This window comes from Procambarus clarkii, chromosome 56 (genome assembly GCF_040958095.1).
Source record: "Procambarus clarkii isolate CNS0578487 chromosome 56, FALCON_Pclarkii_2.0, whole genome shotgun sequence".
Taxonomy (NCBI): domain Eukaryota; kingdom Metazoa; phylum Arthropoda; class Malacostraca; order Decapoda; family Cambaridae; genus Procambarus; species Procambarus clarkii.
Genome location: NC_091205.1, coordinates 33,079,100 through 33,101,135, shown reverse-complemented (window position 1 = coordinate 33,101,135; position 22,036 = coordinate 33,079,100). Strand labels below are relative to the sequence as shown.

General features: G+C 45.3%; 1 protein-coding gene across 1 annotated transcript; it reads left to right on the top strand.

Annotated features, from left to right (window-relative positions):
• The first annotated feature begins 3,717 nt into the window (after positions 1-3,717).
• On the top strand, positions 3,718-21,806 carry LOC138353252 (pre-mRNA-splicing factor 38B-like). Its single transcript, XM_069306141.1, has 2 exons — positions 3,718-3,787; positions 21,013-21,806. Exons 1-2 carry the CDS (start codon positions 3,718-3,720, stop codon positions 21,804-21,806), a joined length of 864 nt encoding a protein of 287 aa, XP_069162242.1.
• The last annotated feature ends 230 nt before the right edge of the window (positions 21,807-22,036 follow it).

Below are 22,036 nucleotides of genomic sequence, written 5' to 3'. Positions count from 1 at the left end.
AACTTAGATGATTGTCATACCCTTCAAGATGACCTGGACAAAATAAGTATATGGAGCACCACTTGGCAAATGGAATTTAATGTTAATAAATGCCATGTTATGGAATGTGGAATAGGAGAACATAGACCTCACACAACCTATATATTATGTGAGAAATCTTTAAAGAATTCTGATAAAGAAAGAGATCTAGGGGTGGTTCTAGATAGATCTAGGTTCTAGATCACCTGAGGACAACATAAAGAATATTGTGCGAGGAGCCTGTGCCACGCTTTCTAACTTCAGAATTGCTTCTAAATACATGGATGGCGATATACAATAGAAATTGTTCACGACTTTTGTTAGGCCAAAGCTAGAATATGCAGCGGTTGTGTGGTGCCCATATCTTAAGAAGCATATCAACAAACTGGAAAAGGTGCAAAGACATGCTACTAAGTGGCTCCCAGAACTGAAGGGCAAGAGCTACGAGGAGAGGTTAGAGGCATTATATATGCCAAAACTAGAAGACAGAAGAAAAAGAGGTGATACGATCACTACATTCAAAATAGTAACAGGAATTGATAAAATCGATAGGGAAGATTTCCTGAGACCTGGAACTTTAAGAACAAGAGGTCACAGATTTAAACTAGCTAAACACAGATGCCGAATAAATATGAGAAAAATCACTTTCGCAAACAGAGTGGTAGACGGTTGGAACAAGTTAGGTGAGAAGGTGGTGAAGGCCAAGACCGTCAGTAGTTTCAAAGCGTTGTATGACAAAGAGTGCTGGGAAGACGGGACACCACGAGCGTAGCTCTCATCCTGTAACTACACTTAGGTAATTACACTTAGGTAATTACACACACACACACACACCACACACAAAAACATTTCAGCACAGACAAAAACACAACAAACACACACACAACACATAAACATACCAAACCCACACCAAAACATACCAAACACACACAGACAAACACACCAAACGTACAACACACATAAACACAAACACACACACATAAACACCAAGCACACAAATATGCCAGACACAAACACACACAAACAAACACAAACAAACACAAACACACCAAACACACAATAGGGGGCCTCGTAGCCTGGTGGATAGCGCGCAGGACTCGTAATTCTGTGGCGCGGGTTCGATTCCCGCACGAGGCAGAAACAAATGGGCAAAGTTTCTTTCACCCTGAATGCCCCTGTTACCTAACAGTAAATAAGGTACCTGGGAGTTAGTCAGCTGTCACGGGCTGCTTCCTGGGGGTGGAGGCCTGGTCGAGGACCGGGCCGCGGGGACACTAAAGCCCCGAAATCATCTCAAGATAACCTGAAGATAACACAAATACATTCCAATCCCAGAAACATACTAAACACACACATAAACACATCAAATACGTACCCAAACATTCCAAACACATACAAACACACCAAACACACAAAGACACCAAACACACAAACACACCAAACACACACAAACACACACAAAACACAAACAAACACTCACACAAACACACTAAACATAAGTGCTAATAATAAATACAAACATAACGATCACAAAAACTCCATTTCGCCAAACACAAACAAACAAAAAACTCACAAACAAACATCAACATAAACAAACACACTAAACACACAAAAATATTCCAAACACACACACACACATACTAAACACACACAAAATATGTACACAAAATTATCAAACACACCAAACACATGCACACACCAAATACATACAAACACACACACAAACCACACATCAAACACAAACAAAACACACCAAAAACATACACACACACACACATACACACGCACACACACGCACACACACACACACACACGTACACACACACACACCCACACACACACATCTCAAGTTGAGATGGCGGACAGTTGAGAGGCGGGACCAAGGGACAAAGCTCAACCCCCGCAAGTACAATTAGGTGAGTACACACACACACACACACACACATACACACACACACACACGTAATAATAGGCATTAATTAGGCATAATAGTAGGCATTAAGGAACAAACAGAAACAAGTCCAGTGGAGAGGAGAGATAAGGACAAAAATGAGGTTAATGAGATCTGAACACTTTAGCTCGGTAACGACTCCTAGTGCTCTCTTTCTGGTAACTTTCATCTGGTCGGCGGGTGGAGCGCGCCGCTGTTTTTGACATTATATGCATATACTCCTGTTGGGAATGCTATTGCGAACACATTGATACCAAAATGAAAGACCTAGGACGAGAACTGTGGTGACCAAAGTGAAAAGAGTGTACACATTTTATCGCTCTTGCGCCGTGCTCCCGGGTAATACGCTTTCACTTTATCTGTTTGTTGCGAATGGTACGCCAGGCATTTGGACTTTATATGCCTTTAGTTCTGTAGAGAATTCTATTGCGAACACAATAATACCAAATTGAAAAATCTAGGACGAGAATTGAAGTAAAAAAGTTGAAAAGAGTATACACATTTCAGAATTACGCTCCCACGGAATGCCCAAATCCACCAAGGGGAGTGAGGCGCACACATACCCAGAACGTCAAACTGTTAAATTAAAAGGGGGTAAAGATGGAGAGGGCTGAACCAAATATTGAAAAGGTTTTCAGGATCGGACAGTGCAATAAGGACAGTGACTGACTGATAAAGGTGGTATTCACAAGTGAGAGAACAAAAGGGGACTTGGTAGAAAGGAGGAGCAGACTAGCATATGTACAGAAGTTCTAAAAAGTATTCCTGTAGAGAATATGACAAGGGACGAGCTAATGAGGGCAGCAGGAGAAAGGAGGGAGCGCAGGGAGAGAGAAAGGAATCAGGGAGCCTCAACCCCGACCCCTACAATCCCAGAGGGGAGTGGGGAACCCTCCACAAGCAGCTCAACAGACGTAGTGAGAGTAGCACCACCCCCATCTGCCACCCCATAGATGTCCTACATGCCCCAACCCCTGGTGCCCAAGGTGCCCACCAATGGCACCCCTCCCCCACTTCCCCCTCCCCAGGATCCCCCTTCTCCCCCACCCCAAGCCCTCCCTTCTCCCCCACCCCCTTGAGCCCTCCCTTCACCCCCACTCCTCTAAGCCTTCCCTTCTTCCTCGTTTCTCCCTTCCCCCCCCCCCCCCCGCCTAGCCCTCCTTCCTCTTCTGCTCCCCATTCCCCTCAAGCCATCCCTCCTCCCATTTTCCCCAGAACCTCCCCCTCATCCCCCAAGCCTTCCCCGCTTTCCAACCCCCCCCCCCCCCAAGCCCTCATTTCTCCTCTAACCCCCTTCTCCCTCCCAAGCCCATCCTCCTGCACCACCATTCCTGTACCAGATCTGCCTAGCCCCCTGCACACCCCAAATCCCCCAGGTCCCCCTTCATAGGCCCTCCCATTTCTGTCCCTCACTGTTTCCCTACTTCAGGAGAAGCAATAGGACCTGAGATAGGACAGAAGAGAGTCAGTTTCAGGGTCATGTACTCAAACCTAGATGGGATCACAAGCAAGGCAAGTGAACTAAGAGAAAGAGCACAAGAAGTGAACCCAGATGTAATCAGACTCACAGAAACAAAACTCTCAGGAATCATAACAAATGTGGTGTTTCCCAGGACTACACAGTAATTAGGAAAGAGAGGGAAATAAGGAGAGGAGGTGGAGTGGCCCTACTAATGAGAAAGGAATGGAGTTTCAAAGAGATAGTTATCCTGGGCTGCGAGGGATTTAGATACTACATAACAGGCACCATGACAATGGCAGGACCTAAAGTAATAGTATTAGTGATATATAACCCTCCACCAATGACAGAAGACCCAGGCAAGAATATAACAACAATAACATGGCAGTTAACACAATAATTGAAAGGGCAACCTCTTCTGCCTGTAGAAATAGATCCCATCTGCTCATCATGGGGGACTTCAATCACGGAAGGATAAACTAGGAGAACAAGGAACCACATGTAGATGAGGAAACATGGAGAGCCAGACTAATGGAGGTGCACAAGAAACGTTTTAAGCCAGCATGTAAGGGAGCCCACAAAGATGAGAGGAAATGAGGAACCAGCGAGACTCGACCTAGTCTTCACTCTGAACGACACCGACATAAGGGAAATCTGATTCGAGGCCCCCAGAAGGAATGAACGACCACAGTGTACTAGTGTTTGAGTATCTGATTGAAGAAGGGTTATTGAACTCGAGGAAGGGTACTGAAAACAAAAGGTTGGTATTCCGAAAGGGAAACAATGAGGAGATAAAAAAATTTCAAACAGACATAACATACAAAACAAAGCTCAGGGGAAAGTGGGCACAAGAAATGATGGACTACATCACGCAGAAGTGCATGGAAACAGCAAACAAGTTTGTCCCAGTCCAAAAGGAAAACAATGAAATGAGGATGAGAAACCCATGGTTTAATCAGAGATGTAGGCTAGCTCAGCAGCAAAGTAAAAGGGCATGGAGAAACTATAGAAATAACAGGACAATTGAGAGCAGAGAGAGATACCAGAGTGCCAGATATGAATATTTCATGTTGAGAAGAGAGGCAGAAAGACAATACGAAAATGACATCGCAAGCAAGGCAAAGACACATCCTACATTACTGCACAGCCACATCAGGAGAAACACAACAGTAAAGGAACAGGTAATGAAATTAAGGATTGGTGCAGACGGAGTCACTACAAACGACAAGGAAGTGTGTGAGGAACTGAATAAGAAATTCCAGGAGGTATTCACTATAGAGCAAGGGGAAGTTCAAGAGATAAGAGAGGGAATAGTTAAACAGGAACCACCAGAAGAATTTGAGATTACCAGTGGGGATGTAAGGAAGCTCTTGCTAGAAGTGGATGTGTCAAAGGCTATAGGTCCAGATGGAATCTCCCCTTGGATACTAAAGGAAGGAGCAGAACCACTGTGTCTGCCACTCTCCATAGTGTACAACAAATCACTAGCAACAGGAGAACTGCAAAGAATCTGGAAAGCAGCTAATGTAGTCCCGATATACAAAAAGGGGGATAGACAGGAGGTACTGAACTACAGGCCAGTGTCCCTAACTTGTATACTATGCAAGGTGATGGAGAAGATCGTGAGAAAAAACCTAGTAAAGACATCTGGAGAGAAGAGACTTCGTGACAAATCGCCAGCATGGGTTCAGGGAGGGTAAGTCTTGCCTGACTGGCTGAATAGAATTCTACGACCAGGTGACAAAGATTAAGCAAGAAAGAGAAGGCTGGGCGGACTGCATTTTCTTGGATTGTCGGAAAGCCTTTGACACAGTACCGCATAAGAGGCTGGTACATAAGCTAGAGAGACAGGCAGGTGTAGCTGGTAAGGTGCTCCAGTGAATAAGGGAGTACCTAAGCAATAGGTAGCAGAGAGTTACGGTGAGGGGTGAGACCTCAGATTGGCGTGAAGTCACCAGAGGAGTTCCACAGGGTCTGTACTCGGTCCTATCTTGTTTCTGATATATGTAAATGATCTCCCGGAGGGTATAGATCCATTTCTCTCAATGTTTGCTGACGATGCCAAAATTATGAAAAGGATTATGACCGAGGAGGACTGCCTGAGGCTTCAAGAAGACCTAAACAAGCTGAAGGAATGGTCGAACAAATGGTTGTTAGAGTTTAACCCAATCAAATGTAATGTAATGAAGATAGGTGTAGGGAGCAGGAGGCCAGATACAAGGTATCATCTGGGAGATGAAATTCTCCAAGAGTCAGAGAAATCACGCCAGACCTGTTCCCTGCAGCCCATATCAAGAGGATAACATCAGCGGCATATGCCAGGCTGGCCAACATAAGAATGGCATTCAGAAACTTGTGTAAGGAATCATTCAATACTCTGTATACCACATATGTTAGGTCAATCCTAAAGTATGCAGCCCCAGCATGGAGTCCATATCTAGTCAAGGATAAGACTTAACTGGAAAAGGTTCAAAGGTTTGCCACCAGAGCTGAGAGGTATGAGCTACAAGGAGAGACTACGGGAATTAAACCTCACTTCGCTGGAAGACAGAAGAGTTAGGGGGAACATGATCACCACATTTAAGATTCTCAAGAGAATTGATAGGGTAGATAAAGACAGGCTATTTAACACAAGGGGCACACGCACTAGGGGGACACAGGTGAAAACTGAGTGCCCAAAAGCCACAAAGATATTAGAAAGAACTTTTTTAGTGCCAGAGTGGTTGACAAATAGAATGCATTTGGAAGTGATGTGGTGGAGGCTGATTCCATATAGAGTTTCAAGTGTAGATATGATAGAGCTCAGTAGGCTCAGGAACCTGTACACCTGTTGATTGACGGTTGAGAGGCGGGACCAAAGAGCCAGAGCTCAACCCCCGCAAGCACAATTAGGTGAGTACAGGCTGGAGTCCATACCTAGTTAAACACAAGACAAAGTTAGAGAAGATTCAGTGGTATGTCACCAGGCTCGTTCCGGAACTGAGAGGAATGAGCAACGAGGAAAGGCTAAAGGAGCTGAACCTCACGTCCCTGGAAAACAGAAGAGTAAGGGGAGACATGATAACCACCTACAAAATTCTCAGGGGAATTGACAGTTTGGACAATGACAAACTCTTCAGCACGGGTAGGACATGAACAAGGGGACACAGGTTGAAACTTAGTACCCAGATGAGCCACAGAGACGTTAGAAAGAATTTTTTCAGTGTCAGAGTAGTTAATAAATGGAATGCACTAGGAAGTTATGTGGTGGAGGCTGACTCCATACATAGTTTTAAATGTAGATACGATAGAGCCCAGTAGGCTCAGGAATCTGTACACCAGTAGATTGGCGGTTGAGAGGCGGAACCAAAGAGACAAAGCTCAACCCCCGGAAGCACAATTAGGTGAGCACAAACATACACATACAGAAACATGCACAAACTCAACCACTTACACACACACACAATAAGTATTTGTTTATAATTTAAATTGAACACGTATTCACCATCATGTCGAATCGGCTCTGATACACAACATACCCAACATGAACCTTAACCCTGGCTTTGTTGCTGTTGACTATTCCTTTTCACAATACATACTTAAATGTTCTAACCTTCTTAACAAATGTGATTTTTTATTCCTACCCTTTTCTTATTCGTATCTTTCTTCTTACTCTTATATTTCTCTTACTCCTTCCCTCCTCTTATTCTTACATTATTCCTATTATAACCTTATTCTTACATTCATCCCATTCTTACCTTATTCTTTTTGTTTTTATTTATGTATACAAGAGTTCTTACATTCTTGTACACCCTAGAACACGCATAGCGTTTCGGGCAATTCCTTAATCCTAAATTTCACACACCCACATTCTCAGGAAGCAGGCCGTAGCAGCTGTCTAACTCCCGGGTACCTATTTACTACTAGGTGAATAGAGGCATCAAGGTGAAAGAAACTCTTTACAATTGTTTCCGCCTCGGCCGGGGATCGAACCCGGACCCTTAAAACTACGAACCCCGGGCACTATCCACTCGGCCGTCAAGTCACAGGAATTCAAAAGACTTCTTATATTCATCATATTCCAATCTATTTCTATATTCATACTATTCTTTTCTTATTTTTACATTCATCTTAGTGTTACATTCATGATATTCTTGCATTGATCTTATTTTTACATTCATCTTATTCTTACATTCATCTTATTTTTACATTCATCTTATTCTTACATTCATCTTATTCTTACCTTATCCTTACATTTATCTTTACATTAATCCAATTATTATTTTATTCTTACACTCATCCTATTCTTACCTATTTCTTACCTTTAATCAAAGTCCTACATTCATCCTAGTCTTACTTATTCTTACATTCATGCTATTCTTACCTTATTCTTACATTCCTCATATTCTTACCTTATTCGTACATTCATCCTAGTCTTACCTTATTCTTACATTCATGCTATTCTTACCTTTTTCTTACATTCATCATATATTAATTTATTCTTACGTTCATCCTATTTGTATCTTTTTCTTACATTCATCCTATTCTTACCTGATCCTCCCCTATCTTTTCGCTCTCTTACCTTATATATTTGTCAAGAACATCCTGTCCTTTATTTCGGGCTATTCACGCCCGTGCCACCTTTTGGGTGGCTTAATCTTCATCCATGACACAATCCTCTCCTTTTACACGACTTGTCAATGGTCCAGGACGAACTAAAATGCCGTCGTTTGTTCACTTTCTGATATGTGGTTTGTCCATCATAACCTTAAGCTAATCTAACCTTAGTAGATAGTAGATAGTTATGTAGTTGTGCTGAATCCATTCCAGTGAGCGGAATTCCTCCCTGAGGACACATACATATTTGTACACATCACAGAAAATCTGTAATTTATAATACTGAAGGACAGAGAAAATACTTGCAACATTGAGGTCATCAACTTGCAATGAAAATATGCATCAATATGCTTGCAGGAGAGCGAGAGCAGGACGTGCACCACAGGTGGAGGAGTGTGTGTGGAGGCCCGGGCTGACTGTCTCACCATCCTCACTGAATATGATGACTGCCTTCATGGCGCCCGATGCTGCCTCAGTGAGTATATTTATGTTATACACATGTTATCACCGATATATACACCCAGACGTGTTCCCGGCTTCTCGATGAATATAAACTGAAAGATTACTTTAGTTTTCAACTTTGCCCAAAACTAGAGTATACCTGCTTCTGGTATGCTTCATTGTTGCTTATCAGGAAGGAATTCATGGTTGTCTTAATAACCTTCCAGAGGTTGATAGGCCTTAAGCCTAACACCAAACCAAAGAGTTACGTGGAACACACATAGACCATAAAATTCCAGTGAATATCCTTGTGTATGGAAGTCTTGTAGTAGATCAAACACTGTAATTATATTGAAACGTTTACCCAGCCAATTTATAAATAAATACACTTTAGTGTGTCTCAGTTGATACATTTAGTAAAGTGTTCCTTATCTTTACTACCCAATTACAGATTAATTATTGTGCTTCATTGGACTGAAAAGGTTTACTGATAAACTTCTTTTAAATATTGTTCACTTTGTTACACGATAGACTTTACTGATCAAGAACTGACATATATGCAGCAAAAATTAATCTTAACAATACTCTGTTAAAATATACAAAAAGTCGAGGAGAATAGAGAGGGTAGCCATCACATTAAATCAGGAATACATGTAGGGTATGAAACAAACATTTTAATTTATTTGACCACAACAACATTTTATGATGTCGTTAGCAAAGAAAACATTAATACAAAGTGAAGTCACATTTACATGATGTATCAATGTTAACTGATGCCACGTGAAATAAGAGAAGCGTTGGAGGTAGAATTCCTGGGCCACAGCCAGAGTGAATGAGGACAAGGTTTAAAACAACTGATTGGCCTTCAATGGAATCCACTGAACCTCTAGAGGATTCAGTTCAATCCCAGGTTGCATTAGTTTTGGCCATATCGTGGTGTACTGGCCTAGGGCGTGTGCTTGGGAGTACCGAGTATTCGGGTTCGAATCCTTTTCATGGCCCCTATTGACTTTCTCAAAACATAATAGTTACCACAATAGACGAAGTTTTTAATAGCAACACCGATGGTCCACGTGAATACATTAACGGAATGTAAACAGCATATCCTTCATATGTTAGGGTTCTTTGGTTAAATTTTATTATCGTAGTTTTAATATCTAAATAATATATTTCCAAAGAAATTCTGATTATGGTAAAAAAATCGATGGTGTTGTAGGCTGATAAGATTTCTGACGTTGTCCATGAGCTCAGATCTACGTATACAAATGTCATCTGTATTCTTAGACGTAACACATCCTAATGTTAGAACATACTTTAACATTCGACACCAGGTGGCTCAATTGAGATCGGGAGACTTGACGTTCTACTTTTAACCAGCAAATACATTAAAAACTCACCGACGATCAGACAATATGGCTACAATACTCACCATTCACGTGGAGAGGCACATGTGGGCATTGCAATTTCTAAATAAACCCAACAATAAACTCGAACATTACAGATACCTTTGGCATCACAAAGACTTCATGACCAACAATATACATACATAAGAAGAACCATTTACATAAAAATTAACCATTTACACAAAATATACTCTCCCACCGTCGGCCGAGCGGACAGCACGCTGGACTTGTGATCCTGTGGTCCTGGGTTCGATCCCAGGCGCCGGCGAGAAACAATGGGCAGAGTTTCTTTCACCCTATGCCCCTGTTACCTAGCAGTAAAATAGGTACCTTGGTGTTAGTCAGCTGTCACGGGCTGCTTCCTGGGGGTGGAGGCCTGGTTGAGGACCGGGCCGCGGGGACACTAAAATGCCCCGAAATCATTTCAAGATATAACCTGTCACTCTAATAGCAGGCCTCAACGCTCAACATCATATAATGCACCAAAGCATTAATCTCCCTAACAATTTAATAAATTTTTTTACCAGATTTTATACCGATATATTCACCCACTGGATCTGTTAGGCCTGATTTTAGCTTTACGAAAAGACTAGGTAATCATCTTCATCACTACTGTTGGGGTTTTCACCTCTCTATTATTCTCTACCCTTACTCTGGGGTGAGCAATAGTTATGCTCAAGGTAACTCACCGTAGCCCTGCGGGTCTTCCCTCGATCCTCACGGCGCCACTGCACGCCAGGAGAGTCTCCCAGTCAATCTTAACGGCCTCTTATTAAGAAAGAGTGAGAACACGACTCGATCACATCGACCGTCGTGTGCCCTCCCCAACAATAGGGCTCTACGGTTAATCACAAAGTCGCCAATTGGTGTTTAAGGTGGCCAGTAACACCATCAGTGGACTGGTGTATTCAGCGGTAGCCTTGGCAAGGACACACTCAAACGATCAGGAATCAGGCAGGTACTTATTGTTATCACTCTATGTTTACCAGTATAATATAGCCACAAGATCAATGGAGGGAATGATAAAAACACTAAGATAGTTTTGTATTTTACTTAAAATGTATGAAAGATGTCACAAAGCCAAACAACAACAAATAAATCAGCAAATCCTGACGCGGCCGGAAGTTCCCACGAATAGTCCGCGATCATTAGGTGGCGAACACCTCCCCCTCCTCATCAAGTGTCAAGAACAGCTGATCGCAATGGACTCTCCGCGCGAAATTTGCTTGTTTGCTAGATTCACGCGCGCGGTTTCTTTAAATTCTCCAATATTACTAGAAACTCGCACACTCGATATTGGCACAAATAAACCGAATTACTTAGTTACACTGTACTCAGGCTCAAACAGTCTTTTCTACAATCAATTCTACAATGATTCACTGTAATGGTCTTACACTGTTATTTATCCAACAATATATTATGAAATATTAACACGGGAGTTTTCAGTACTTTCTCTCGTGGGCGATAACGCAATAATTCACTGTACTCGCAAATGATTATTCACTGAATGAACATAGACATATATATGGTATATAAATCAATCATCAATACATGGAAAATAAATAGTATCTGGGCACATAGCCTAACCTCCGAATACTGGCATAATATTATATATAATTTACCACTATATGTTCATATCAAAAAATCTATAGAAAGATATACACACCACAGTAAATTTATCACTGGTTCCTGGTGCCTGTACACACTAATAATCAACATGAATATTACAAGTACTCTTGATAGTACTGTCTAGCACACTGGTGCTTTACCGTGACATAGGTGAGACTTGCTCACGACATATAAAATCTTCGGGCTAGATAATATAGCCAAATAATATAGCTAACTAAAGGGGAATGGGGAGGGAACTAGAACCACCTACTTCACCCTATCCTCCGATGAGAGTCGAGATGTAGCTCCTGGTCCTCGTGTCGGGAACGCCCCCACACTACACGTCGTCGTGTCCTACCAGAGCCTCTCGTCGTCCCACCGTTTAGCGCGTCGTCTCCGTGCCTCCTCACTGCAGGTCCGTCCTCCTCCTTGACTTCTTGAAGGTTGGAGTCGGTCTCCTGGCCGTCGTCTTCTCCCAGCAACGGCTGTCGCCTACGTCTCAGCTACAGTCGTTCGGTTTCCCCAAATAGTCCTCTCTTCCTCAGCTACCCAGTGGCTCTGTCTGCCACTACGCTGTCACGAACTGGTGAATTGCCACAGACGTCACGTACGTCACTGCACGGCTTCACTGCTACTGGCACAGTACCTGACTGGAGCACTTGTTGCTCAAATAACCGTCGATTCCCTCTTCTGGTTCAACACATGAACTAGGGAAGACTTCTCAGAGCACTGGCGGACTTCAGATGACGCGTAAATCCACGGGAGCGAGGTACAACTGTCCTACTGACAAGACCATCCGTCGCACGTCCGACCTCTATGACGTGTCGTATCTGACTGCTGGCGCCAGCCCGGCGCGCTGGCCGGACCCCCTTCCTTCGTGACGTCACTTTCGCTACGGGAAGTTTTCATTGGCTCCCGGTGCCACATTGCTGTCGGTGACCAATCCGGTGCCACTGACGTCACACGGTTTTGGCGGGAGATCAGAGAGGTAAGCGCCATCTTGGCTCCCTAAAGGGCCTATACCACAGGCCAAAATATCACTATTTCACAAATTTCTCGGCTCTCCGAGAACACTTCACTCTCTCCCATATATCAAATTGTAGCCTGCAACATAGAGAACGCTTGGGAAAAGTAGACATGACTCTTACTGCAGGCGTGGGAGAATTATAAGGGGGGGAACTCCGTCACATACCCCTCCCCTTAAAATAAGAGTCATGTCTCGTTAGTGTATGCGGGATAGGGCGTCCGCTACTACGTTGTCCTTCCCCTTGATGTGTTTGATCTCCAGCCGGTATTCTTGCAGTAACAACGCCCACCTCGTTAGACGTTGGTTGGAATTCTTCATCTTGTATAAAAATGTGAGAGGGTTGTGATCGGTGAATACTAGGACAGGTCTCGCCCCTCCTCCCACGTATACATCAAAGTGCTTCAGGGCCATAACTAGCGCCAATGCCTCCTTCTCAACGGTGCTGTAGGCCCGCTGGTATTTTACGAACTTCTTCGAGTAGAAGGCTACTGGCCTATGCACTTCACTCCGTTCTTGAGCCAACATGGCCCCTATTCCAACGTCGCTGGCGTCCACGTACAGAATAAAACCGGCTGAAAAATCTGGAGATATCAATACTGGGGCCTCCGTCAACAATTTCTTGGTCTTTTCAAAAGACTCTTGGCAGGCCTCTCCCCATCTCCATCTTACATTCTTGGAGAGTAGCTCGGTTAGGGGATGCGCTACCGTGGAGAAATTCCGACAGAACCCACGATAGTACCCTATCATTCCGAGGAACCTGAGCAACTCCTTGCGCGTCTTGGGCACGGGGTATTCCTTTATGGCTGCAACTTTGTTATCAACTGGAGTGACTTCACCTTGGCCGATGACAAAACCGAGGTACTCTAAGTGAGCTTTCCCGAACTCACTCTTGGCCAAATTTACAGTCAGGTTAGCCTCCTCTAACCTTCTGAATAATTCCCCAAGTCTCTCCAGATGCGTCCCCCAATCGTCGGCGTACACGACGATGTCATCGATGTAAACCGTGCATCCTGCTGCACCCCTTAACAGCTCGTTCATCATTCGCTGGAAGCAGCTGCCGCTGTTTTTCATGCCGAAGGGCAACACCTTGTACTGGTACAGCCCATCCGGAGTCGCGAAAGCTGATATCTTCCTGGCCTCAGGAGTCAGGGAGATCTGGTAGTACCCCTTGAGAAGATCGACCTTGGATACATACCGTGCACTGCCCACCTGGTCAATGCAGTCACTCACTCTTGGCATGGGGTGAGAATCCGCCACCGTGATGGAGTTCACCCTCCTGTAATCTGTACAAAAGCGGTATGTTCCGTCGCTTTTCCTCACCAACAGGCACGGGGAACTCCACTCACTTTTGCTGGGCTCCGCAAGGTCGTTCTCAAGGAGGTACTCCACCTCCTTTCTCATCAGCTCTCGCTTCTCTGGGCTCACCCTGTACGCGCTCTGTTTGACGGGCCTGGCGTCCCTCACCTCCACCTCGTGCGTCACACTCCGGTGTCGTCGGGGCACGTCGGTGAAGAGGGAGGCATTCTTTCTCAGTAGGTCCGTCAGGTCCGCTCTCTGTTGCCCTTCCAGATGTGACAGCTTGTCCTTGATGTTTGCCAGACTCTCAGTGTTGGTGAGACGGGTGCCATCCGCCCTGGACCACTTTCCTTCCTCCTCCGGGAGTTCTTGGTCCACCTGTACGCATAGAACTGTCTTCTGCTGGGGTTCCCGGGTCATCGTTCCTTCCTGCCTGGCGGTTCCTCCTTCCACAGTGAAGAAGGGCTTCAGGCGGTCCACGTGACACACCTGTTTCTTTCGGGATCTGTTCGACTTCCCAATTTCGTACGACACCGGACCCAACCGTCGCAGCACTCGGAATGGTCCCTCGAACCGTGACTCGGTCACCCTACCTTTACCTGGAAGCAAGACCATTACTTGGGACCCGACCTGGAAATCCCTCTGCGTAGCTCTCTTGTCGTACCACTCCGACATCTTACGCTGCGCCTCCTTCAGGTGCTTCCCAGCCAGTTCCTTCGCTAGAGTGAGACGTTCTTTAAACTTCTGGACATATTCGTTCACCGTTCCCACGGTCGCTGCCGGTGTCCATTGATCCCTCAGCATGGACAGGGGACTTCTCACCTCGTGTCCATACACTAGCTGGAATGGTGAGAATCCTTGTGATTCTACCACCGCGTTGCGTATGGCAAATAACGCGGGGTATATAGCCTCATCCCACTCAGCCCCTTGTTCTGCGCAGAACACTCTCAGCACAGTCTTCAATGTGGAGTGGAATCTTTCGATCGCCCCCTGCGACTGCGGTCGGTAGGGCGACGATCGAATCTGAGTCACTCCCCATCCTGCCATCGTCTGTCGGAACCACTTCGACTGAAAAATGCTTGCGCAGTCTGTCTGGATCTCTTTGGGCATCCCCACCCACGAGAAAAACCGCTGCAGATGACCTTGCGATTTTAAACGTCGCATCGGGACGGCTTCCGGAAACCTGGTGGATGTACACATTATTGTCATTAGGTAGGTGTTCCCTTTCTTCGTCCTTGGCAAAGGACCCACTCCATCAACTAGCAGACGCTCGAAAGCAGGCCCAAACGCTGGAACAGGGATCAATGGGGCCTTCGGTATCGCGGACTGGCTCTTCCCTGCCCTCTGGCATGGTAAGCACGTCTTACAATAGCGCCTCACCTCGGCGTCCATACCTGGCCAGTAAAAGTAATCCCTGATCCTTCGCAGCGTCTTATTCACTCCCAGGTGGCCTGCAGAGTCCACGGAGTGCGCTAGGTCCAACACGGCCGCTCTGCACTGGGCCGGCAACACTACCTGGCGCCTCGTGCTTAGAGACTCTTCCCCGGCCTCCACCCTCACAGGTCTCCACTGCCTCATCAGCATGCCGTCTTGAAGGTAAAAATGAGTAGCCTTCTCAGGGCCAACACGTCCTCCTTGGGCCTCACTAATCAAATCGGGGAACTCCTCCTGCTGCAACTGTTCAAGACGAGCGCGGTCTACCCCTAGAGAACTGGTGAGGGTCACCTGCAACTCACCACTTGGGCTGTCTCCGCCCTCCGCTCGTTCTCCGGGTCCTACGAAGAGGTGATCTATTCCCAGGCTGTCAGTCGTCTCCTCAGCCCCATCAGATCCACAACCTCCTTGTCCTTCGCGTCGTCTTGGTATCACAGCACAAACTGGGAACGCCACCGGTGCGATTCCCTTCTCGCCCCCACAGGCGTTCCACTCTCCGCCTGTCTCCTTGTATTGTTCTAGGCATTCTTCGCCTTTCACAAGATTCGGAAGGACATATCCTCCACATGCGTCATTCCCCAAGATGACCTGTGCTTCCATCTTGGGCATTGATGTACAGACTCCCACCACTAGGGTCTGGCAGCCATAATCGGAATTTAAAGTTACCTGGTGTAGGGGCATCCTCACTGGGCCTCCCACAGTGGTCACACTTGCTACCCCCACACTGGTACTTTCGTAACCCTCGGGGAACAGGGTCTCACTCACCAGGGTAAAATCGGCCCCAGTGTCTCTTAAGATCTTCACAGGGATGGGGTCTTCGTCCCCCATCCTTACGGTTCCTTGACACACGAATGGGTGAACTTGCTTCTCCCCACTCAGCGCGGGTTCATCCCGCACTCTCTCGGCCCTCTGGTCCTCGAACATCACTAAAGCAACGTGTCCCCGCTGCTTAGGGCGTCTGCATTCCCGCGCGACGTGTCCGGGTATTCCGCAGTTGTAGCAGCGGCCCCTCGGCGGAGACCATCCGCCACCGCTCGCCTTAGCACTGCCTCCAGAGGCAGTCGCACCCTGTGTCTTTCCCGAACCGCTTGTTGACTCCTTGGTCGCAACAACAGCTCCTGAGCTCTCCGCATGGTTCTTCTTGATCGGTTCTACAGCACCTTTTGATCCTCGGGTGTTCCAACTTGAGAGGTGGGATTTGGGAGAACTCGCTCCTGTCCTCCATCCATCCGTCCTTCTATAACTCCTATCGTTTCCGACGTATGCGGGTGGTCGGTTCTGTCCCTCTCGGCGTGGGCGTAGGGCTTCTTCTAGCATGTCGGCTCGGTCGGCTGCGGCCCTCAGGTCCTTTATGTCCGCCTCCTTTACCCTCATCCTGATCTCAGGAGGGAGCACGGACATAAACTTTTCCATGACCATTAGTTCCTTGATTTCTTCGGCCGACCCCGCTTCTTCAGAGTCCATCCACTTAAGGAACGTTCTTTCCATGTCCCTCGCCGTCTCCGCATACGATTTTCCTGGTGACCGGGTACATTCTCTAAACCTCTTCCGGTAACACTCAGGCGTGAGTTTAAAGGAACGGAGCACAGATCGTTTCACCGCATCGTAATTAGTGCATTCTTGGAAGTCGAGCATAGTGAAGGCTTCACGAGCTTCACCTGTGAGCCTCCCTTGGACCAACTCCGCCCTCGGCCACCTCTTCATAGCAGCAACTCTCTCAAAGTGATCAAAGAAACTTTCGGCTTCACTAGGCACAAAGACCGGCAGGTCTCGTTCCCTCACTCGTCGGTCTTCCTGTGGCGGGGCAGGGGCACCTATTCCCAGTTCAGCTCGCTTCAGCTCCACCTCCTTGTTGGCTTCTATTTCCTGTTGTCTCAGCCCTCGCTCGTGTTCTTCCCGGCGTAGCTGTGCTTCTCGCTCTTCCTTGCGCTGTTGTGCTTCTCGCTCTTGCTCTTCCCGGCGCCGCTGTGCTTCTCGTTCCTCACGCTGCATCTGTGCTTCTCGCTCCTCACGCTTCATCTGTGCTTCTGCTTCTCGCTCCTCTTTGCGCTGCTGTGCCTCTGCTTCTCGCTCTTCTTTGCGCTGCTGTGCCTCTCGCTCTTCTTTGCGCTGCTGTGCCTCTGCTTCTCGCTCTTCTTTGCGCTGCTGTGCCTCTGCTTCTCGCTCTTCTTTGCGCTGCTGTGCCTCTAGCTGCAGCTTCATTATTTCCAGCTTAATGCTGTGCCTGCTGCCGCTGGATCCCCTGCTGCTTCCACCAATACTCAAGTGTTCACCCTCACTGGCAGGTGTTTGGGGCCGTTCCTCCCCCAAAGCTTCGTCTCGAGCCTTGAGCTGAGCCATTATCTCTAGTCTTCTTTCACCAACTCGGGCAGATTTCAGCTTTATTCCAAAATGATCCGCTATAGCCTGTAACTGTGCCTTGGTGCACTCTTCCAGCACCTGTTCGTCTCTAGAGTCAATAAACCTGGTTACTTTATCATCCTCCATCTTGTGCTATGAGTGTTAACCTGCACCTGATCTCTAACACCACTGCCAAGTACCACTGCAACCTTTATTCCGATCTAAATCCTGGCAAGGTCGCCAATGTTGGGGTTTTCACCTCTCTATTATTCTCTACCCTTACTCTGGGGTGAGCAATAGTTATGCTCAAGGTAACTCACCGTAGCCCTGCGGGTCTTCCCTCGATCCTCACGGCGCCACTGCACGCCAGGAGAGTCTCCCAGTCAATCTTAACGGCCTCTTATTAAGAAAGAGTGAGAACACGACTCGATCACATCGACCGTCGTGTGCCCTCCCCAACAATAGGGCTCTACGGTTAATCACAAAGTCGCCAATTGGTGTTTAAGGTGGCCAGTAACACCATCAGTGGACTGGTGTATTCAGCGGTAGCCTTGGCAAGGACACACTCAAAAGATCAGGAATCAGGCAGGTACTTATTGTTATCACTCTATGTTTACCAGTATAATATAGCCACAAGATCAATGGAGGGAATGATAAAAACACTAAGATAGTTTTGTATTTTACTTAAAATGTATGAAAGATGTCACAAAGCCAAACAACAACAAATAAATCAGCAAATCCTGACGCGGCCGGAAGTTCCCACGAATAGTCCGCGATCATTAGGTGGCAACACCTCCCCCTCCTCATCAAGTGTCAAGAACAGCTGATCGCAATGGACTCTCCGCGCGAAATTTGCTTGTTTGCTAGATTCACGCGCGCGGTTTCTTTAAATTCTCCAATATTACTAGAAACTCGCACACTCGATATTGGCACAAATAAACCGAATTACTTAGTTACACTGTACTCAGGCTCAAACAGTCTTTTCTACAATCAATTCTACAATGATTCACTGTAATGGTCTTACACTGTTATTTATCCAACAATATATTATGAAATATTAACACGGGAGTTTTCAGTACTTTCTCTCGTGGGCGATAACGCAATAATTCACTGTACTCGCAAATGATTATTCACTGAATGAACATAGACATATATATGGTATATAAATCAATCATCAATACATGGAAAATAAATAGTATCTGGGCACATAGCCTAACCTCCGAATACTGGCATAATATTATATATAATTTACCACTATATGTTCATATCAAAAAATCTATAGAAAGATATACACACCACAGTAAATTTATCACTGGTTCCTGGTGCCTGTACACACTAATAATCAACATGAATATTACAAGTACTCTTGATAGTACTGTCTAGCACACTGGTGCTTTACCGTGACATAGGTGAGACTTGCTCACGACATATAAAATCTTCGGGCTAGATAATATAGCCAAATAATATAGCTAACTAAAGGGGAATGGGGAGGGAACTAGAACCACCTACTTCACCCTATCCTCCGATGAGAGTCGAGATGTAGCTCCTGGTCCTCGTGTCGGGAACGCCCCCACACTACACGTCGTCGTGTCCTACCAGAGCCTCTCGTCGTCCCACCGTTTAGCGCGTCGTCTCCGTGCCTCCTCACTGCAGGTCCGTCCTCCTCCTTGACTTCTTGAAGGTTGGAGTCGGTCTCCTGGCCGTCGTCTTCTCCCAGCAACGGCTGTCGCCTACGTCTCAGCTACAGTCGTTCGGTTTCCCCAAATAGTCCTCTCTTCCTCAGCTACCCAGTGGCTCTGTCTGCCACTACGCTGTCACGAACTGGTGAATTGCCACAGACGTCACGTACGTCACTGCACGGCTTCACTGCTACTGGCACAGTACCTGACTGGAGCACTTGTTGCTCAAATAACCGTCGATTCCCTCTTCTGGTTCAACACATGAACTAGGGAAGACTTCTCAGAGCACTGGCGGACTTCAGATGACGCGTAAATCCAAGGGAGCGAGGTACAACTGTCCTACTGACAAGACCATCCGTCGCACGTCCGACCTCTATGACGTGTCGTATCTGACTGCTGGCGCCAGCCCGGCGCGCTGGCCGGACCCCCTTCCTTCGTGACGTCACTTTCGCTACGGGAAGTTTTCATTGGCTCCCGGTGCCACAATGCTGTCGGTGACCAATCCGGTGCCACTGACGTCACACGGTTTTGGCGGGAGATCAGAGAGATAAGCGCCATCTTGGCTCCCTAAAGGGCCTATACCACAGGCCAAAATATCACTATTTCACAAATTTCTCGGCTCTCCGAGAACACTTCACTCTCTCCCATATATCAAATTGTAGCCTGCAACATAGAGAACGCTTGGGAAAAGTAGACATGACTCTTACTGCAGGCGTGGGAGAATTATAAGGGGGGGAACTCCGTCACACTACATATCACCTGGATCTCTCACAGGACCTGATCACGTTCCAATGACCATATACCACTCTAACAACCCAGTTCACTTTCAAAAAATACCTTATTCTTCATCCAAAAGTGCTAAATGGGATGTATTAAATTAAGCAAATATTATAGTTGTCTACGGTGATACTTAAAGCTGAAAATTCTTGACTTCCTTATTTGAAATATTGAAGCGTAATGGTAACTCTTATAACAGTCCATTTCAGTAATTCATATTAATAATAACAGTTAACACAAAATCCTTTAATTAGAATGAAGTAAAATGTAATATTTATGCTACTCGATGCTTTAATATACAATCTTTTATTTACGTGAGATTTCTGCTTCGGATCAATCTTATTCTTGGAATATAAAAATTATATTTGTTTCCCATATGATATCCATCGATCCTGTTGCAGTTCTTTAAGAAGCGTTTGAGACCACTTTATTATAACAAAATACATGAGAATGATCCGCCTGACCACCTGCGTGTATTCCTCTTGGCAGCAGCTTGAGCTTTACATCTGATGCTTGTGTCAGTATACACCAACAGTATGAATCAGTATGGCACACTTGACTTCTCATGGTTATTATCAGGAAGCCTTTTAGGTTTGTCATGCATCCCTCAGCCAATGACACAACAGAGTACTGTACTAACTTAGTTAATATACAGTGTACCATCCTCGATACGTAATATTAAAGAATTACTGAAACACCCAGATGGACAGTTAAGAGTATGTAATCTCTGTGAAGGTCACTTGTACTTGTTGTGTATGTGCAAATGTTTGTGAATAAACTTTATTAATGTATGACTATTAATTTTAATGAGTTAATGTTCATCTCTTCACATTCTCAGTTAAGGATATTTATTTTTTTCAAGAAGTTATGTGTAATGTCTGATAACATTTCCGAATATTTTGTTCAACTTAAATGTAAATAATTTATGTATGATATTAAGTTAGGCATTTTACTGTTGAACATTTGACTGGTGTTTTTCACAGTGGAGGACCTTGGGTCAAGAAGGCTTCAGCGGGAGAGAAGGGAAGGTCTCAACAAACGTTCCAGAGGCGACGACAACTCCGCAAGAGAACCAAGAGAACACAATAAAACACACAAGAAAACTAACAAGAAAATACGTCATAACAGAAATGAGAAGAAAAAGGGCAAGGAAAATCAAGAGAGCAAGAGGAATGGAAGAAAGAAGAACATTGTGGGAGGTGGTAAGATAAACGGAGCTGACCGTCGTAGAACACGAGGTAGAAACCACAAACCTGGAGGAAAAGAAATGACACAGCGTCGCAGAGGACAAGGAAAAGTGGGACAACTTAAGCCAAGTATTAAACATCTACGGAAACAAAACACAAATAAGCTAAACAAAAACATTGAGAAGACCAAATATCGCAAAAAACATGTGAAAAATATGAACAAATTAATGAAAAAGAAAACAAGCAACACACAAAAAGAAAGAAGGAAAGGACATAAAGCAAATTCAAAGATTAAACGGAAACGTAAACAAATAAATGGTATACGTAAACAAATGCACAAAAACAAAGGAAAGACAATGCGGCAAAGAAAACCAAATAAAGATAATGAAAACAGGCGAATGGATGAGAGTAAACGTCTCAAAATGCTAAACAAAGTGAAGAAAAACAAAGGAATGGAAGACAACAAACGTGGCACAAGACCAAAGAAAGTTAAGGGAATCAAAGGAAAAATACAAATGGAAAATACTAAAGGTAAGAGAGAACGTAGTAAAAATAAACAAATTAAAGGAAATGTGAAAATCAAGAAATAGAAAAGAAAATATGCAAAGAAAATGGCTAAAGGAAGAAGAAAGGATCAAGACATGAACAAAGTGAACCTACGGAAGAAGATCCTGAGCGATGGAAGGAGGAAAGGTAGGTGTGGGTCTGGTTAACTAGAACCAACAGAGGGAGGAATAGTGACAGGCCGCATGCCAAGAAATACTACGGTGAAGTAAGCACACATAAAACATATATAATAAAAACACAAACACTTGTTAAC